General features: G+C 37.1%; 1 protein-coding gene across 2 annotated transcripts in view; it reads left to right on the forward strand.

The window, feature by feature from the left end:
- Positions 1–1,208: 1,208 nt before the first annotated feature.
- The window catches only part of LOC110832203 (Putative transcription factor capicua), a 43,130-nt gene continuing 23,192 nt past the window's right edge, over positions 1,209–21,146 (forward strand). Inside the window, exons 1-9 of one of the 2 annotated variants that reach the window (XM_087349692.1) lie at positions 1,209–1,389; positions 2,135–2,416; positions 8,329–9,838; positions 10,735–10,849; positions 12,551–12,757; positions 14,437–14,570; positions 15,625–15,907; positions 16,898–17,591; positions 19,753–20,023. In XM_087349692.1, the coding sequence (XP_087205818.1) occupies positions 2,213–2,416; positions 8,329–9,838; positions 10,735–10,849; positions 12,551–12,757; positions 14,437–14,570; positions 15,625–15,907; positions 16,898–17,591; positions 19,753–20,023 (3,418 nt within the window). In that variant the 5' untranslated portion in view covers positions 1,209–1,389; positions 2,135–2,212. Of the gene's footprint in view, positions 1,390–1,474; positions 1,609–2,134; positions 2,417–8,328; positions 9,839–10,734; positions 10,850–12,550; positions 12,758–14,436; positions 14,571–15,624; positions 15,908–16,897; positions 17,592–19,752; positions 20,024–21,146 lie in introns of those variants that run through there. The other variant, XM_022069010.2, reaches the window with a different exon arrangement.

The raw sequence follows: 21,146 nt of genomic DNA on the forward strand, positions 1-21,146 counted from the left end.
GCATGACATAAAGGTAACTTCGAGTTTTGTATCCGATTTACATATTCAGATTATTGCTGGCGTCATGGGAGGACGGTATAAAGGATGTAACTTCCTACATATGGAAACTGGCAAACAATGGGAAGAAAACACAACTTGTTCATTACTTTAATGACGTACACAGCAGATGACTGCGATAGTATCAGAATGACGGTACGTGGGGCCAGAATATGTGCCAGAATTGCCAAATATACTATAAATAATACTTAAATGAAAATAATCACCACGTTCATGGGGACGTCTTCAATAAACAAAAATTTTCTTGATGCGTCTGACCATGGGGCGGAAATTTTAAAATGCCAAGTTATAACTAACTGGGCCCAGTTGCTTTTCTTCTAATACAATGCTTTCATTGTTTACTACAAATCTGAATTTATGTCATTGACCTGGCAACACTGCGGGAAACTCGTATTAGAGGATGGCGTGTAGCATAACCTAGCAGGAGTGGATATACGCTGTTATATATGCTAACTCCGGCCGGCTTCAAATGAACGAAGACATTTTTGGCCCCCGTTTTCCATGTAAATGCATTTTCAATTTGCACCAAAACTTGAAAAATTTTATATTAATCCTAGTGTTTCACTTAAATCTTAATTGAAATTACGATACGGACTGGTTTAAACCGCAATTCCGTCCTTTATTTACGCATTACCGTGGTGAAAATAATAAAATAACGGACTTGGATACTTGACATACATGACTGTTACACTGTTTCCAATTCTGGATGTTTATACGTGTTTCCTTACGAAATTTTTACCACAATATATAGGCTAATACCACAGAATATCTTACGTTCAATTAACAATAGGACTAAAAATGGCGATATTTACTGAAAGATGTGCACGGTCTTTCAGATCATCACTAATTGTCAAGTAAGCCGTGATTTAATAGTGCCTTTGTTCAGAATAATACAAATTATTGGTGAACAATTGCATATTTCATCTATATAATTCGTCGACAGTGATATATGTAATATTTGTACATGATGTATAAAACGTCAAACACCAAAATATTGAAATTATACAGTATATCTTCATTCCTCCCCTCTATTACTCACGGCATAGTACCTTCGATAGTAACCAATCATAGTACTCATCTCATGTAAAATTATACACGTGACCACAGATACGCCAATAGTCGACTGGGTTAGTAAGACTCATTCACCACTGTTTTTAGGGTTAGGGTGATTCTGGAAGGGGGAAGGAGATGTTATGATGGTTTGTAGGTGTTCATGTGTTAGATGTCAATATTTTTGTCCTGAAATTCAATGTTTAATCATAAATATAACTGTATTCAAGAATCAAGGTTAGTTTCTGCTAGGTGCAATGTTGGTGGAAAAACTTTACTGAGGTTAGTGGACTTAATATACACAAAATAACTGACATTCTTAGTGAAATGTTTATTTACTGCCTATGACAACAGGGGGGGAAATACTACGATGAGTCGTGTAGTAATCAAGGAAGTAGTTACTGTATTCAAATAATGACTAGATATGAGTTTAGAAAGCTGTGCACATGTATAAATTAACAGTGGATATCGTATAGTAAATGCGTGAAGTTAATTCTCAAGGTATCGTTCTGTAAACGTTGAGTAGAAGATACTCAAGGTACTGGAATGTGTTGAGGTTCTGTTCCATTGGAATAAATCTATCTTCGATTAAATTGAAGTATCTGCCGCTATACTGCCTACCTTCTGTCGGTGTTATTTGCTACATAAATGCCTATCTAAGTAGTGTAGTGCAACTTATTGTTCATAAATTTTATGTTACTTTTATGTACCAGTGATTATATTGTTCCTAAAATTTTCTTGTCTTCTTGCACCAGTGATTATTTGGAGCTGTGAAATAATTTATTATTAAACATAGTGGTTATGAGTGGCAGCTCTGAAATATGAACTTGATTGTAATAATTATGGTATGTGTCAATTTCCCTTTTGACTTGAATTACCTTATAAGTTGAACTGATACTGGCACACTTGTGTGTACATAGGCAAGAGCTTAGTGTAAATTTAAGGAATTTAACATTATGTACATACTTAACAGGTACTTCAACATTGATTTTAAACTTTGAATTGTTCTAATTCTGAAACTCTATAGCTGACATGTGGGGAACAGTGTAATGAATGAAGACATTGGCACTTGAAAGCGTGGCCTTGGGTTTGCCTCGGAACTGCCATGAACCGGCGTGGAGACGGGCGAGTCCAGAGACGCAGTGAGCGCAACACCCGACAAACTCGGGGAAGGAAAAGACTTCCTAATGATGGTGATATTATCAATGATCCATCAACCCCAACTGCTCCACCCATTGCAACACTGCAGCTGTCACAAGAACAGAAGATTGATGTTGATGTCGCTGTTCATCATAATTCTGCATCTGTAGTAAGTTGGTATTTGAATAGAATTTATTTACATTTCTTAGATTCTTCATAGGCCCAAGCCGAGGATGTAGAACATGTCATAGCACAAATACAATACTTGTTTCTTATACAAAATAAATTATATAACTATGACAGTAATTTACAGCTAACTACATTATTACTACAAAAATAATAACAGAAGAAAGCATAACCACTATTGCTTACATATATTTATAATAGCTGAGACTTTTTTGCTGAGGTAAATTCTTCTGTAGAGTAGGAGTCAGACAGGAGATACTCTTTTAGTGCTGGCTGGAACTCTTATATGTCATAATCCAGTCTTCATATAGTGAGGGGGGTGTCAGAAGGTTACTGAATAGCTTAATTCCAGTACAGTAAACTCCTTTTTGATATTTATATCTGTATCTTGTACTTATATTGTAGATATTTGAGTTTGTTTCATATTTTCAAGTGTTGTTTACTACACATGATTATGAGAGGAATAATTCACTGGCTAGTAGAAGAATATTAAATTTCTAAAACAATTCTCTACATAAGGCTCTCCTTTCAATGCCTGCCTTTATTCTAATGATTTTGTTTTGAATGTAAAGTACTTTTTTGCTATTGTCTGTTGAGTATGGGTTTAGACTGAGAGTTAATGGTTGGTGTTAGATTATTGATATAAATGAGGAGAAGCAGAGGATCAAGTATTGAACGTGGAGGAACTCCCCAATTGGAATAGGTGCTATTATTTGAATCTGGTGATTTTATTTCTGCTTGTTGTTTGAGATATTATTTTATTATGTTATGTATCCAGTTGCAATTTTATTATGTTATTTGAAAATACACTAAATTTCTACATTGCTTAGATGTCCCTTTTTGCCTTCTTAAATACCGGGTCTACAATTTATGAGGCTGCAGTCATGCTTGCATTGCTTGGTCGGCCGGCGCTCTGTTGATATGGGCGGGAGTTGTGCGCGTTCTTCCGGTGGGTGACCGGCGAATCAGTTTCAGTGCCGCTAGTAACAGCAAAATACGAATATTTCTCTTCACTAATATATGTTATTACATTAATTGTTCTTACCTTAAATCACAAAATATGTTCAAAGTGACTTCTTTGTGCTTGCAAGCAAGCTTCACATCTCGTTAACATGTTTTGATATACTTGACGAAGCTCTTCTTGGGATATTGCCGAAATCAGTTGTCGAATATTTTCTTTAAGTGCTTCTGTAGTGTGCAGATAAATTATAAACGTTATATAAATTTTATACTTAGACACTTTTTCCTAGAAATGACCGATGAAGAAAAGACTTACGGTTTCTTCATGCAAGGCAATGCTACAGCTCACACAGCTGATCAGTCAATGTTAGCATTAAGAGAAGTGTTTGGTGAACAAGTTATCAATTAGTGGCCTCCACGTTCCCCAGACTTAAACCCGTGCGATTTTTACCTGTGGGACATGCTGAAGAACAAAGTTTATGTAAACAATCCACACACTGCAGAAGCACTTAAAGAAAATATTCGACAATTGATTTCGGCAATTTCCCAAGAAGAGCTTCGTCGAGTATTTAGAGTTTTGATTATATATTGGCAGTGTAAAGTGTCATATTAATGATACAAAATTTTGTAATGATACCAAATAAAAGTAAACTGAAAAGTTAGTAATATTCATAGTGTAATTTGGGCTACCCAAAGGCAAAAGGGGGGCCTCCACAGGCTTGAAAGCTGGGCACAGTGGAGTGGCCCCTATCCCCTCACCTTTTTCCGTAATACTTATGCCCCTGTATACTGGACTGTAACCATCTGTAGACATTCGTTTTTATTGGACAAGAGCAGTATTTGTTTATTTGTTGGTGCATAATTTTTTTATATCGTATGGTCAGTATTGTAGTTATAGCATCATACATTAAGAAGTAAGGAACAGTGTCCATACCCCCCTTATACTCATGGAAATAATTTGGTTTTGTTTTTACTTTGTCTGTTAACATGTGTGAACGTAACGTGATTTTATTGTAGTCACCTTGATTACCTCCCTTAATTTAATAGGGGTGGCTTTCAGTATTGTTATATCTGTATGTCTTCAGCTTTCCCCATCATAACCTTTTCCTTTCTCAGTACCTGGTTGTGAAACTTAGTACAGAAGTTATGTCATTGGTGGCCACCCTATAACTATACTTTAATTCCTTATCATCATTAATACCAAGGTAACAGCCATGTAGATATCTCAGGTAGGATCAATTCTGGCACCATTCATGCTTTTTATGCTGCTAGTGCTCAAACTCTTAGATCATATTCGATTCATGTCCTTCAATCCAGTGGTACATATTGTAAGTTCAGTTTGGCATTTACATATGGCTTGACATTGTAACATTTTACCTGTCATAGAATTTGAATTCTACCACAAAGTGCAGTTTGGATGTAGATAGGTACAGGGAAAATATTTGCTTATTATGCTGGGGCATGTAATCAATCAACTACTGATGATGTAATCTGCATGTACCAGATAGTGGAGAAAAAAATGGGAGTAAAATAGAGCTGTACATAAGCTATGTATAGACTTCAAGAAAGCTTATAATTTAGTTAGGAGAGAAGTACTGTACACCATTTCATTCAGTTTGATATACCACTGAAACTAGTTGGGATAATTAAAATGTGTATAAAGAAACCCTTAATAAAGTTTGTATAGGTAAACATTTGTCTGTGAATTTCCTATTCAGAATGGTCTGATAGGGAGATGCATTTTTACTATTTCTTTTGAACTTTGCTTTAGAATATGTCATCAGGAAGGTATGAGAACCAAAGAGGGATTGGAAATTAATGGGACGAATCTATAAATTTCACAAAATTGGAAAGGTGTACTATTTGGAGTACATAGACATTCATATGATGTTCTTCATGCAGGCTATTGTGTCACTAATGTGATTCAAGGCCATAATTACACCTTAGACCATTCTTGCACATTACACACAAGTTCTAGAAAGAGCTTTTTGTTTGGAATGTTCTGTAGTTTGTTGCCTTTTTCTCTGAAATATTTAATGTTATAACTGATTTGTTAGTAACTTTTTCTTTCAAATTATTACTGCCTTGTAAAAAGTTTCCTTACTGCTTCTGTAGTTTAAAATCCCATAATTTTGCTTTTAGGCTTTCAGGCGCAGAGTTATTGTTACAGTGAAAATGTATAAAGTTGTAGGAAAATGAGTAATATTGATCTGTTTTAAGACAATTATCCAGTAGTAATCTGGAGAAATTTGGGGAAAGTACCAACAACATTTGGCAGAGTAACCAACCACCTAAGGTTTGATTGAATCTTCAATGTTGAAGATTGAAGCATGAGTGGTAGCTACTGGAACTTCGCTGCATTTCATAAGCATGTTATTGTTATCTGGTGTAATAATGCAGAATTAAGAAATTATAATTCTTCCTTCATTTTAAATTGAATACTGTGTTAAATTTTATGTGATTATATAGTTCATTTAACAGATTTAAGTTATGTCTTATCCTAAGACTACGTTGTACAACTTCCCAGAAGACAGCCACTGTGAGTACCTGAAATCTCACCTCATTCTCATACATGTATGAGTACAGTATCGTTTTACTTTAAGTGGTTTCTCAGATTCACATGGGTCACCAACCTGCACTTCATATATTTCCTTCAGGTTATTTTTCAGATTATGGTTTTTTCCTTTAGGTTATGTCTGCAGCTTTTAACAAACATGTTCTGAGGACATGATGAAAAGGTTTGAAAAAGGTTGTATAAATAATGCCAAGTGGTAAATGGACAAATTTATATTTATTCACAAATTCTCTTGATAGCTTTGTTTCCATGTTATGTTTACTTTTTTCTGTCTAGTTATTATCTCCTGCCCAAGCAGGATAAGGAGGGGAATGTGAAGCATTCAAGTTAATTCATTTTTTCTGTCATGAGATTTAATCTCAGTACTGTTTAATGATGATAATGCAAAAAATTTGGAGCCACTGTTGCACACAGAAAACTCTTGCATTCAGTTGCGGTATTTAATGTTTAAAAACAGACATTGGTCATATACCTAGTCATCGTCATTATGTTCATAGCCTTTCATACTGAACTGTGGTAAAGTTTGCATTCCCTGATATTAACAGTGCTTTGAAAGGCTTTAAAAGTCAGGCACTCAGACTAGATTACATTAAGATTTCTGCCTTCTGGGTTGTTGCGCTGTGTAGTCTGGTCGATGTTAACCAACGTTTCAAAGGTCATACTGCCTCCATCATCAGGGCGATGACGGAGACAGTATGGCCTCTGAAACGTTGGTTAACATCGACCAGACGACACAGCGCAACAACCCAGAAGACAGAAATCTTCATACTCACCGTTGTGAAAACCTCAAATCTTACATAGATTACATTAGTTGCAACGCTGAATTAAAATGAGAGGATTAAATCTGTATTTACTGCATTAACACAGAATGTTGTATGTGTTGAAAACTATAAGGAAAATCATCAAGTTTAAATGTCGTTCAGCGCAATTTGTTTTGAGCGCCGTTTATATGCCATGCAAGTGTGAAGATGGCATTCTCTTGGTTTGTTGAAATGTTGGTAAACTTCTACCACACTATATGACATAATACTTAGAAGACTGCAATCTTTTTGTGTTTTACTTGCATAAAAATGCAATGATTTTGAGAATGTGTCTGATATAAATAGTGAATAAGTATGCATCTTCAAAAAATTATTTGACCTATGCTGTTGCCCTTCCAAATTCTTCATGTTGTCTTGATTTAAGATGCATTGCTTATATCCAGACAGAATGAAGATATTATGCATAATCAGAATGTGCACCTTTAACACTTTGAAGCCCAAAGCTTATTTAAATAATATTTAAACATTCATTTATCACATCAAAGGCAACACAATACATTTCTTTTATATAGATATGTTGCTTAATGCTGAATAGGGGAGTAATTTCTGTGTATTCTGAGAGTTATACAAAACCCATAAATACACTGTGAGCATACTGTAGCATTGTTGAGTGTTAGAGCACACATGGTTACCATTTTGGATTTTTTTCTTTCCTCGCCCCCCAGAATAAAGGAGTCAAAAAGTCAGAGTGACCCTCACCTCCAAGTTGTGTAGGGGTCTAGAATATGTGAAGCTTTACTTCCATGTTCCCTATGCAGTTTCATAGGGTTATGCTAGGCAGACTACTTTACTATATTAGCAGCAGCAGGAACCTTCCATGTCTTGGTCCTAGAGGTTTCTTGTGGTTTCATACCAGTATTAATAGGATATCTTCTAACATTTATATCCTTTTTTGTTGGTAGGAGAGAATTTGGAGTAGGATTCTTGAATGGGGCAAAAAACTGTTTTTTCCAGTTAGACATGTAATTTTCTGTAACTTCCATTATTGTGCTTTACATTCATCTTTATTACCTAATACAAACAGAAGTTCCCCACTTGAATGCCAAACAAATTACCAGTGATAAATTAGAGCTGATGTTACTGCTCTTGGTTTGGACTTAATTGGGTGGGATGTATTGTATCAATTAAATCACATTACACAAAGGAACATTTTAAGATCATAATGCAATGTCTATATATTTTTTTAAGTAACCTATCATTCTTGCAACATTTGCTCTTAATATTAGCTTTAAATTTACAAGCAAGATTTGTAATTTTTTAATCATATTACTGAAGGGCCAGATTAAATAATAATAGCATTATAATTTCATAAGTGGATAATATAAAAGTGTAAGTTTGTATATGTGTAAAGTTTTTGACACAATGAATAATCACAGGCCCATTAAAATTGTTGAATTGTAGTGGGTATGTGAGTCAGTAATAATAAAAATATATGCCCTAAATCTTAGGCCATGTTTTTTTTCAGGTCTGAAGGGTGGACAGAGTCAACAATTTTACACATAACTTTCTATGAGTTTGTGATGATTGATTTTGTTTCAGAGCAATTTATCATCAGAAGCATCAGTAATCAGCAGCACTGCTAAAACTTCAGACTCAAATGTGATCTCATATGGAATGAATACAGAAACTAGAATGCATGAAAAAAGAGAAATGTCTGATCATTTTGCACGATTTGATGGGGGTGGAGCTCCAGGTCGGGAAATAACCTCACAAGTACATGGGTTTCAAAACACTTCAACAGTAGGTTCAAACTTAAATAGGTCTGCCAGTAACTGCATTGTATCAACTCCCAACAATGTGTCAAAAACTACTAATGCAAATAAAGAAACTGCTACTGCAGTAAGTGCTAGAAAACTACCAAAAAAGCGTAAATTTGATCCTTCAGAGCTAGAGGAACTGGAGAAGACATCAGCAGATAACCATTTTCACAATCAGAACAATAGTGTGGTTGTACGTACAAGTTTGACTCCTCCATCACAAAGTGTAGTAGTGATGCCTCCACAGTCAGCTGCAGTAGACTACTCATATGTCAGTTCAGCACCCAAGCATTCTCAAGATCATCATATCCCGCAGCACATGGCACAGCAGAGTCGAATGTCTTCCACTGAAGCCATTGTGGATATTGTGACAGAGGAACAGAGCCATCGTCATCCTCATAATATAGGAGTGCTTCGGTCAGATGGAAGCAACAGCTTGCCTGTATTAAACATAGAGAATAGTTTAATTGTGGGTTCTAGAAAGCACGTGCAAATGTCAGGAGGCAGAGTTGATATTGACCTCAGTGAATGGGAGGACAATCGTGTGCTGGCCAAAAAAGACAAGCGGTATCTTCCTGGTGTTATTCAAAAGGCTGAATGCACAGGGGAAGTGTGGGTGAAGTTTGATTATTATGATGAGTTAGCAGTTTATACAGATGTATTGGGTTCGGGTAAATATGATGTGATCGGTGATGCCAGTCCATCAATGGGACAGGTGCAGCTTGGAGCACGTGTATGTGTTCGTGCTACAGATCCTATGGCTACTCATCGTGTGTTTTTTGAGGGAGTGGTGTATAAAATCTTAAGATCACCTGTGCAGTTCTTAGTTAAGCTCATTGGAGGACAACAGAATCAAGAACTCCTAGTTAAAAGGGCAGATCTTCGGTTGTTATTGCCACCATGGTGGGATGAATTGGAATGTCCGGAGGATGATCCTCATCCTGTAATAACAAGCAATGGCAGTGGCAGTGGCAGAGTTTATATGTCTGATTCAAATGGACAGCTTCAACAGCCTTCTGTGCTACACACACATCAACCCACTCCGCCACAACCAATCCCTCTACAGCTCCATCATGTTGTGCCCACATTGCAGCCTTCTGATGCCAACAACTACTACCGTAGTGCTGCCACATCCCCTCTTCACAGCATGATAACACCAGTCACCATTCACTCCACCAGCACAGCCCTATCCAATGGCAGTGCAGATGATCTCCGGCGACGTCAGTATGATGATTTCTGTGAAAGTGATGATGATCTCCGTAAAGAAGACATTCTCTTTCCATCAGATGCAGGTTGGTTAATTTTTCATTTTGAGTATTTTGCATATTTAATAAACGACTAAATATTTGTTGTGGACAAACCATTGCATTTTCAGAGATAAAAGAAAGTACGGAATACTGACACAAACTGGAGTTCTGTGTACTACTGTTAGCAGAATTTCAACTATGATCCAATATAAATTAAAGTATATACTGTTTTGTTCATTGAGGTTTATACCTTGTTCGAACAGTATGCATTGATTCAAATTCAAGATTCTGGACTACTGAGCAATATCATCTTCCACCAAGGTGGTGCCAATCCACACTGGGTATATGTGGCATTCAACTTCTTGGATCTAACATTTTGTGTAGCCTCCAGATTCCTTAGGTCCTAAAAACGTTTTTTAATTTTTCATATTGGTAAATGTTAAAAGAATTATCAAATTCAAAGCAAAGATCTCAGCAGACTTCCCACAATAACATCCAAGTTATGTGCAAACACATTACAGATAATGAAGATTTCTGGGTTCTTGTGCTGTGTGGTCTGGTCGATGTTAACCAACGTTTCAGAGGTCATACTGCCTCCGTCATCAGGGCGATGACGGAGGCAGTATGACCTCTGAAACGTTGGTTAACATTGACCAGACTACACAGCGCAACAACCCAGAAGACAGAAATCTTCATACTCACCGCTGTGAAAACCTCAAATCTTACATGACAGATAGTTGCACTTGACTAGGGGCATTTGCTAGCTTCAACAAGGTGAGCATGTAGAGTTCTGGGTAGAATTGTTGTGTCAGTATTCAGTAATTTTTTCCATTTCTGAGTGTGTAGTGTTGTCTATACTAATATTAAATTTCAGGTGAATAATTATGAGGCACTCTGTATGAAGTTTTTTTACCTACATTGTCCTGTATTTTTCTTTCAAGATGGTGGAAAAGTATCAGGCAGCAGCAAACGTAGCAGCATGCAGAGTCGGGGCAGCACCTCCAGTTTGGTGGAACAGAGGAGTATTACCCCTCGCTCACAGCCAGCTACACCGAGGTAAATAAACTGTCATGAAGTATGGCAAAGCTGTTCTTAGCACACACTGAGAAGACGCTTGACAGGAGAGGAAGTATAGCTCCTATTTGTTGCATATCTCATCACTAGATGGGAGTGAGCAGTCTGTACCATGCCTTGCCCATGCTTTACCCTTGGGGGAAAAGGACCTACAGTACCCACTGGTTAGGAAGCTGGGTGGACCTGAGCACCATTCTGAGCATAGAGGGTAGAAAATAATTATTTTGCCCCTGCCAGGGATTGAATCCGTGGTCATGCACTCTGTAGTCAGCCAGTATACTTACTTACTGGGTTACCCAGATTCTCAATAAACTGCTGTAAATACTTTAAATATGGTGAGGTAAAAATGTGAAAGTGTTACATTGCTTATACAGAGGTTTCTCACATATCTTCCATTTTATTTAAAGTTTGAAAATTGAAAATTAAAAAATGTAAAGAGCTCTTACCAGAATGAAGGCCAACATAGACACTAGGGAGTTTGTATAGGATGTGGAAAGGAATGAAAACAATTGTCATCTTAAAGTAGTTCTTTGTTGTGGGATAAACCACTGTGAAGTCCTGACACATTTGCCAGGATTTGACCCTTAACCTTTGCAAATGGTGCCAGTGTGTCCCTTTCTAAATAAACTTGGTAACTAAGGTAAATGTGGTCTATAGTCATATGGTATAAACTTAAAAAAGTACTTATTCTCTTTCTGAAGTGAACACTAAAATTCTCCAATGTAAATTAAAGTTAAAATAACTTAATTCGTTTGAGTGATTTTAATGGGTGCTCTGTTGTGTTGTAAATGCATGAAGGATGGAAGTGGGTAAGGACAGTATTTGCAGATATTGATGAAAGGAAGGGTCTGGAAATTAAGTATAGTTGTGAAAATACAGTGGTGATAATGAAAGTTTAAGATCCAGGTTTTGCATTGTTATGTAGAAGTATGTTTAAGTATTCCATACTTGGGATGTTATGCCTAGTCTTACAATGAGTGGGTAGTACTGAAGTTTTAGTTTTGGCTATATAGTCTGAATATAATTATACTTAACAAGTACCTGTGCATCCATCCCACTTTTTAATGCACTCTGGTATGCAATTAGTAATTTTGACTGAATGTGCAAGTAATGTGCCATTTATTAGAACTTAGAAAGATAAAAAAATCATGGAAATTGGCATGGATTAAAATCCCAGAGTTTTTTTTTTTCTTTTGAGGGGTGATATTCTACATTGCCCATCTTCTAAACACAGTGGTTATTATATGTACCACCTGCTCTGACATTCAGTAACTCTACATTTGCCCATTTCATATTCTTTTAAGGATAAATACCAATTATTTCTCCAAACAGCCTTAACCAACTGATCTTTGTAATGGAGACACATTTTATTTTCTTTGGGGATGGAACTTAATTTTTAGATATTATTTAGATAAACTTCATGCTTCATATTGTCAACTCACATTCTACTGGCACATATAATTGTTCATAGTAAAAGGGTTAATTGATAATAGAATTTTTGTGGTGCACTTAACACACACGTGTGTGTGGACATATGTTCACATTTAATAAAAAATAAACGTGTGACTGACTGATAAATGCAAGTAGCAGATGAAAATGTATTTAATATCTTGAAATCTTTAGTAAATAATCTCATTTAAGACACTATCATATTTGCCCACCTTGTAATAATATTTTTCATAGGTCGCAAGCTGCTACACCTCACAAATACAAGAAAGGTGATGTGGTGTCTACCCCAAGTGGCATCAGGAAGAAGTTCAATGGCAAACAGTGGAGGAGGTTGTGTTCTAAGGATGGGTGCACCAAGGAATCTCAGAGGCGAGGTTATTGTTCAAGACATCTTAGTCTTAAAGGAAGCAGTCTTCGAGCTGGCCCAGCCAATTTCCCAAGGTAATCAGCACAATAAAAACCCTGATTTACCAGTAATAAAATTGCTGTCATTATAGTACTCTATTAATCAGAGTTATACCAAGTGATTCTTAATTACATATAAAAAGAAAGGGATTGTGTTCTACTCGTGAAATCTATCTGAGAATTAACTATAAACATATGGTCACGACAACTTTGTCAGAGACATATAGCAATGACTATGCATCAATTTACAGTCAGTGCTTGGGTGGAAATAACTTTCTTTCTCCTTATGAACCCTTGACTTTTAGGAGCCTCCTGTTTGCAATTTTTAATAGAAGAAATGCCACAGCTACTAGAGAGTGTACCATTGTCGTTACATTGGCACTGGCAACAGACTATGTGCTTTTATGCAAGATGGTTCTGCTGCTCATTTTACTGGTCTGAAGCTGCCAGCTTCTACCTGTGGGCCACTTAAAAGAAATCAGCACATGGGATGAGTTTTGGCATTTGATTCAAATATGTGCAATAACAATATGACGTGTCTGGAATTTTTCAAGGTACCAGGGATTATTGGCAGCACAGGGTTTAATTATGCATTCTAAGTAACAAGCATTTTTAGCATCATTTATAAATGTTAAGATGCTGTTGTGTTGAAATCAAATTAATAAATGCACTCCTAAAATACATTATTTGGCTCGTTTGATTTCCCAATGCTTACTGTTCTTCCTAACAAAGCAGCATATGTTAACATAACTTTTTTCTTGATTTTGGGAGTATAACAGTGTCCTTATATTTGTTGCATGTAATTCAGAGTTGTCCTGAAAAGGGCCTGAAACAAAATTTGTACGACAGTTATGTTTTCCCTTTAGGTACTGTGAATCACAACAACACAATTGAACATTATTAGTTTACAAGTTTACTCAAGCAAAACCAGTGTCAAATAACATACTACTCGTAGTGACTGATTTTATTAAAGAAATTGTTGAGTAACTTGGACCTGTTTGTATTAGAAACTTAGCATTAATTCTAATACATATCCGTGAAGTTTCAATAAATTCAGTTTAGTTCTTTATTATTTGTGTGCTGTATCAACAGTCAGAAGGCCAATTACAGATACAGCACAAGAGAGAAACACAATCATAGGTATAAAAGGTAACAAAGAGGTTATCAAAAATTACACAAGTGCACTGGACATTTAATACACAAAGGAAAATTGCTACTGAATCCATCAGTATATTTGTAATAATAATTTAGATAAATTAAGTAAGTTAGATTATTGTAGAAAATAACTGAGTGTAACGATTTTTGTTTCAAATATATCCAAGTCCCTGCAGACAGCATTAGCAGCTAATGCAAATCTAGCAATTGTACTTATTTATAACCTTGTGGCTCACAAATCGATTAGAAAGGGTAGTTGTGGCCCTAAGTCTGCAAAAATGGCTGAGAAACCCTGATCTAAATGACATTTCTCCACAAGAAGTACAAGATAAAAATATTATATAAAGAAATCATTATTTTATAGGTTTAAAATTTGAAAGATGTACAGTGACTTTTCTTTCACCTAATTTTATCACTTACAGAATGCTGGGTATATGCTTTATACAGTTCTGGTTAATGAAGAATTTGTTTGTAGGTTATTCCAGATTATCTCTATGAATGACAAACTCTTGGTGAGAAGCTGGTCATTACCACTGTTATATGTCTGTACATCATTATAGGAGTGGTAAAGGCCTTGGCAGAGACATGGAAGGGGAAGAGACGTCTCGTGATTCTGATATATCTCCCAACTATAGTGATAGACGAATTGCTGGGCGCTTTGATCAAGAAGAGACTGAAGCAGCAAATATGCTTGGTAAGATATGAATTTTTCTCAGTTATGTTTAAATAAATTTATCATTAGTTTACAAAAGTTATGTAGTTCTTTCATGATCTCTAAATTGCCCTGATAATGGAGGCAGTAAGCACCTCTGTTAAACTTCTACCAGACTACACGACACAACATCCCAGGTGACAAAACATCTTAACACTTGGTGCTGTGAGAACCTTTAGTTTAAACATTAACTCATATATTACTGTTGGTGGCCTTCAGGTTTCAGCTCTGCTGTAAATTGGGTTGAGACTATCCACAGACACGTATACCATTCAGGGGATGCATGGGTCTGTATTCTGATAACTGTATACAAGGCAGGTGAAATTTCAAGACTTTGGCTAAGTTATAACTAGCAAGCATAGTATAGCACCTGTAAAAAGTATATGTATAGGTATAGTGTTTCAATTTTAAATAGGAATAATATAGTAACATTCAGAAGCCCAGTGGAAGAACAGTAAAAATCTTATGTAATACTGAATTGGTGCCATGTCTTGTGACACTACCTCTTGCCACTGACATCAGAACCTGTTTAACTTCCCTTAGCATTCTTTATTTTTGTCTCTTTCTTTCCCCTCTTGCACTGGCCAAGGGCCATCATAAGCAACAGATCAGTATTTAAGGATGATATTGCTGATAGTATTGTTAAAAATACAGGTATTAAAAGTGTGTGGTATGTAAAAGAATTGTGACAGCTAAGCAGGAAAATATTGATTTTTTAGTATGAACTGGATATCTTATATCCACGTTGATTTGTGTATGCTAATGCAATTTTATTTTGTACTTTTTTATTTTTGAAATTTTTGTGTTTATGAATTTCCTACTTTGAAATTTTTATTGAGAAGTTTCTGGTGATTTAAATCTCAGTATTTTATGTTCATAATAATTAATAATTTAAATATATCACTCATTCATTGTTGCTGATGAGCCTTTGAACAAGTAACAAATTATATTTATATATTTCAGTTCTTTGATGATTATGTAACAAATTTATAGTTGAAACACTTGAATTAAACCAACCAGTTCTCTGTTTTTATAGTTTCACTTGGCAGTTCTCGATCAGCAACCCCAGCATTCTCTTCTCCAACGGGCCAAGCCTCATCCCCATCTATCATGCAGTCTCCTATCACTGTTGGCCCGCGTCAGAACGTGTTTATGCCAATTGCAAGCCCTGCAGCTCAAAACCAGGTCCACCTGCCTGGAAGTACTGTTGCTTGTGCAAACACTCTTGTGTCTCCAAGTCACAATAAATGGAAGCAACAGACTTCACCAGTTCCACCACACTTCTTGGTTACCTCTTATCATCAGCAGCATGTTATCAGGTACATATCATTAATTTATTGTAATATGCCTTCGATGACAAGCTAGTTTCTGCCTGTGGGACCCCACATACCTGTATGATTTAATCTTTAAGTAAAGTAAAGCTGTCCCACTATACACCATGTAGGTGCTTGGGTGGAGAGAAGGTATAGCTCCTCTCTTCCTTGACCTTGGCACCAGATGGGGGTGAGTGGTCAGCATCACGCCCCGGCTGGCTTTACCCCCGGGAGAGGACCCCGGTACCCATTGGACAGGAGGCTGAGTGGGCCCCAGAGCCGGTCTGGATGCAGAGGCTAGAGGAAAAATCCTCTGCCCCCGTCGGGGATCAAACCCCTGTTGCCCAGTCTGTAGCCAGTCACTATATGTCATTTAATCTTTAATAGCCATGTAATGAACTGTGTATTAAGCAACTTTCATATTTTAGTAGAATGGTATGTGTAGATGTAGTTACTGATGGAAAGCTGTAGTTGAAGTGAAGGGGTTGGTTAAAGTTGTATAGATCTGACTGGATGGGGTTGGGAGGGGGTAGGTAGGACAATAATGGTGGTGGATGGAGAGAACAGTCTTTAGGTATTATTGGAGTTTATCATGATTTTAAAAATGTAGTTGTTTCTGTCTGTGTTTTTTCATTTAAATAAATGCCTTTTTAACACTATTGTGTATGTGCAATTTTTGTAGTGTGTTCATGTAACTGCCCTTTTTGGCCTCATCAAGAATTGTTATTGTATCTTCCAAGGTGCCATATGAGTGTCCATTTTGAAGAATATGTGCTTAAGTTAAAATGACTTGAAGATCACTGTGGATATTACATATACATTTTTTGCCCAATCAGTTTCAAATTAGCAAGATTTTATATACTTTTCTTGTACAGATGATAGTTTAAGGTTTTCTCCTCATTTCGGACTCTGTACTTGTCCATTTTTGATCCTGATTTTCAGTCACTATTTGCTTTGTTGGAGATTTTGTGTAAGGAATTATCTCTTTTATTACAGGCCTGAGTTGTTACGTCCAGGTCAAGTAGTCCAGCCATCTCCGCCCAATCCTCCCCCAGTTACTTCACATCCTCCTGGAATGGCAACAAGTGTCATTCGAATTTCACCAAATCCGGCACGAGGAGGTTCTTTAACTGCTTCTGCAGTTGCCAGTTCTCAGCAACAACAGCAGCAGCATACATCATGGCAGTTGGACAGCCCTGGTGGTCCTTCATATGGTGAAATTACAACTCAGCAGCCAATTAACTCATTCCCATCTGTTGTAACTTCTGCCAGTCAGCAACAGCAGCACCAGCATCAACAAGGACTGATTCTTCAGCAGGCATTAACAAGCAGTGGAGATATGAACTCGTGTAGTCAGCAGCTCCATCCTGAGGGTCCCAGATCAGAATATCCACAGCAACAGCAGCACATCAGGGTACTGAAACCTTCTCCCCAGCATCAGAATCTGACTTTAATGTCGATGCCAAAGAATGAAGCTATTGACTGTTCTCCAGGAGGAAATATAAGTTCCAGTGGTGGGAACACTTTGTATTTAGTTCCACATCAATCTTCCCCACAAGAGAAAAAGTTTGTAGTGATAAAAAGTGATGGGGATTTGGACAAATTTCCTACTGCAGTGATGGTAAATCGTATTTCGGCAGCTTCCAGTGCAGGCTGTCTGCCACAGTCAGTGGTTGTGGATAAAACTCCTGTAAGTAGTTCATTTCACTTTGTATTGTTCAGGTGATTTATTGGGTCTTAGATTATTTCATTATACCGTTTGAACTGCAGGGTAATATATTATCAAGGAGATGGGAAGTTGATCATGGTTGGTAAGAGGGTGGTCCATCACCTGTATCATAGTAGTAATAACTCAGCCAAGGTTTGATGTTTGATGAAGGTTGAGATGCATGGGATGTGTAACATACTTGGATGAAAAAGTGGGTCCAGAATTTTGATTGAAACAATATTCACAAGACTGACATGCATAATGAGGATCATTATAATTACACTCATTGCAAAGGAGAATATGGTAGGCAGGGAATGTGGCTTAGGTGGAGGAGATGAGAATTACGTATGAAGTTCGATCATAAAACTGCAAGGGAAGGAATGTCTTAGCAGATCTGTGCATATACAGGAAGATAGTGTTAAAGTGGGTCTACAGGAAGTAGGGAATTGGGTATGGATTGGATTCATCTGACTCAAAATGGGGTCCAATGGCAGTGTCTTGTGAACATGATGATCACTCTTAAGGTTCCATAGTATTCAGGAAATATTTTGATTAGCTGAGTGTTACAGGTTTTCAGGGGCTGTGCTCCATGACATTAATATAATATCAAATTCCATAGTTTTCAGTTCTGTCAACTTTATTATTTTTGGATCTTAACATTGTTTTCAGAGGCTCACATGTCACTCACTATTTATCAATGAAATTAAAAATTATTATAATATTTGGCACTGATTTGCTTTGACTAGTGTTTCAACATCTGGTTTAGTTTCTGTTGTTGTGATTTGTATGCATCCCTTCAAGTGTTTATCTCTAAGACACATCTGAGTTCTTGATTTGACATTTGTCATTAACCTGTAGCCTGCAGTTGCTCGCAGTGATATTTATGGCCAGATAGTGACAACATTCACAAAACATGTTTTCTTATATCATGGAAATATTCATCAACATACAGATTAACACAGCAGGCATGTTATGAAAAATGTACACAGGCCATATGAAATGTATTGGGGGGCTGCTTGCAGGCCACAGGTTGAGAATTCATACCTCAAGTGGTGTTGTGCTACCCAAATTGAGTCCTCAGATATAACATGCATCTGGTATTTTTACACAAATTGTATAAAATTGGTATGCCTGGTATTTGGATAAATACAGTATTTTTCATATTAACTTATTAACACTGTAGGTGAGAAATGGAAGCAGATCCACCCCTCTACAGTGATAAGTTGGCAGCTGCCATCGATGTTGCACATGCATTGTTCAAAAACATACATAATTTCTTGTGCAGCATAAATGTGAATCTCACTAGGAAGCACGATTTGCTTTCTTACCAACTACCTTGTGAAGTTACAGATTTATGTATACTGGTTTCCACATTTGTTCACTGTTGTTAAGCTTACCATACACAAGTTGCTGTCTATTATCCATTCTGGCAAAGAGAGACATGTTTGTTGATCACATTTTGATTGTGGATATGTTATGGGTATTTTCGTTTGACACAGAGCAAGATGGCAAAGTACTGAGTGGTGGTCACCTATGTCACTCATGAAAGTGCTCTAAAAATGGTACACATCATTGTTGTCATCTGTCAGAGGCTTTTTCTTGGCTGTCTTTTACCACTTTAACTATATAAATGTCATGTAGTTCACACTGTTTATGTGTGATAATGCACAAGCTCCCCTGCATTAGAAATAATGAGAACTGTAGGAACATAGTGTAATTTTTTTCCTGGATAATGCGGTGCCCTATTGCCATTGGGATGTGCAAAGCTTGCTGCAAACATAGGGTTAGGAAGTGCTAGTAAATATGTATTCCATTGTGATTTTTCTTTATTTATTTTTTTTTTTGAATGTAAGATCCACTTTAGTGACACAGTTTGGCCCTGCAGATGCCATCAGTAATGCCGTCACAGCATCACTGTGCTGTCTGAGCACAGATGATTACAGTTTATTGCTTTAGTAATCAGAGAAGTGTGTCAACCTTGGTAGTGATAATGTTGAGTAGGGGCAGATTGTTTTTGTTGATTTATATGTATGTAGCAGATACTGATCACGTACATGAAATTTCTTAAGTGTTTGTTGTGTATGCACGCAAATACAGAACTGAGTCTTACTTTGTATTAATGTTAAAATCATATTATTGCTAGGCATCTGTACTACAGCAAGCTAGTAAGATTGGCCTCCATGTGTCGACATCACAGGCAGCTTCTCAGCCTGTGGAAGTGGTGAAACAGCCTGCAGACAACATTAAAATGGATCAGCATCACCAGCAGACTAACAGTAGTCCTGCCACACCTACTACAGTGCTGCAGCCAAACAATATGTTCCATCCAGTGATAGTGAACCCAACACAACTTGTTCCTGTTTTGCCACTTGCACAAAAGAGACCAGACACAAGGGAAAAGAATGGTGTGCTTGGTAAGGAAGAAAAATTACATTTTGAATAACCTTACTGTCTCTAAAATTTCCAGCAATACAGCCTACATGTACATAATGAAATCCAGAGATTGGATCCACGTTGGTCATATCATTTGCCAGGAATTTGTGTCAAGATTGCATAACAACATATTGCTGTAATACACTGAGTATATTGCCCTTTGCCATTCGGTGGTATTTGCACCGACTTTTATTTTCTGAAATTGTTTTGAGTTGGCATGTCTCATTGTATTTTATGTTTGTAGTAAATTATACTGTGCTTTACATGTTCATGGAGTGACAAAAGAGGTAAATTGTTTATTCTCATGACACATTTCCACTCAACATTATTCACTAACCAAAGTCATTTCCAGCAGCATCACTGCAATTGTGTAAAGTTGTGTTCAACTACTTTGCATGTATCATAAGAAGGGAATCGCAGAAAATTATCCCATTTTTAAATTTTGTATGGAGTAGGTAGCTCAGTCAGTACAGTGACTGATTGCGGACAGGGCAACTGGGGCTTGATCCCCTACAGAGGTGGAGGATTTTTCCTCTAGCCTCTGTGTCAAGACTGGCTCTGGGGCTTACCCAGCCTGCTGTACAATGGGTATCGGGGGTCCCTTCCTGGGGGTAAAGCAAAGTCAAAGCGTGATGCTGACCACTCACACCTATCTAGTGCCAAGGTTAAGAATGAGTAGGAGCTATAATGATCTCTCTCCTCCTCCTCCTCCCCCCCCCCCCCAAAGTGCCTACATGTATAGTGGGACAGCTTCACTTTTTTTACTGTGATCACTTAATAGTACAAATCTGCATCTGTAGACAATCAGCAAGACATGGAGATTATGCTGAGGAAGTTTGTATACATTATGGCTGCTGTTCAACTGTACAGCTTCTGAAAGACATGTATGTTCATGATCATTCAATAGTCTATGTCATTCCCAGTCTCCTGGTACTGTGGGGCAGCCTTAGACCTGCTCCATTAGTGAGGCTCACTTTTCTGGGAACGTTGAATCCACAAAGAAAGAAATTACAGGGATTATTGTTTAGGCTACTGAATGGTCAGTTACATCCACAAAAATGACAGACAATATACTCACAAAACAATCGCATGTAAACTGAATGT

The sequence above is a fragment of the Zootermopsis nevadensis genome, unplaced genomic scaffold, assembly GCF_977971745.1.
Source record: "Zootermopsis nevadensis isolate Lab colony 2312 unplaced genomic scaffold, Znev_1.0 Znev_ptg000002l, whole genome shotgun sequence".
NCBI lineage: Eukaryota > Metazoa > Arthropoda > Insecta > Blattodea > Termopsidae > Zootermopsis > Zootermopsis nevadensis.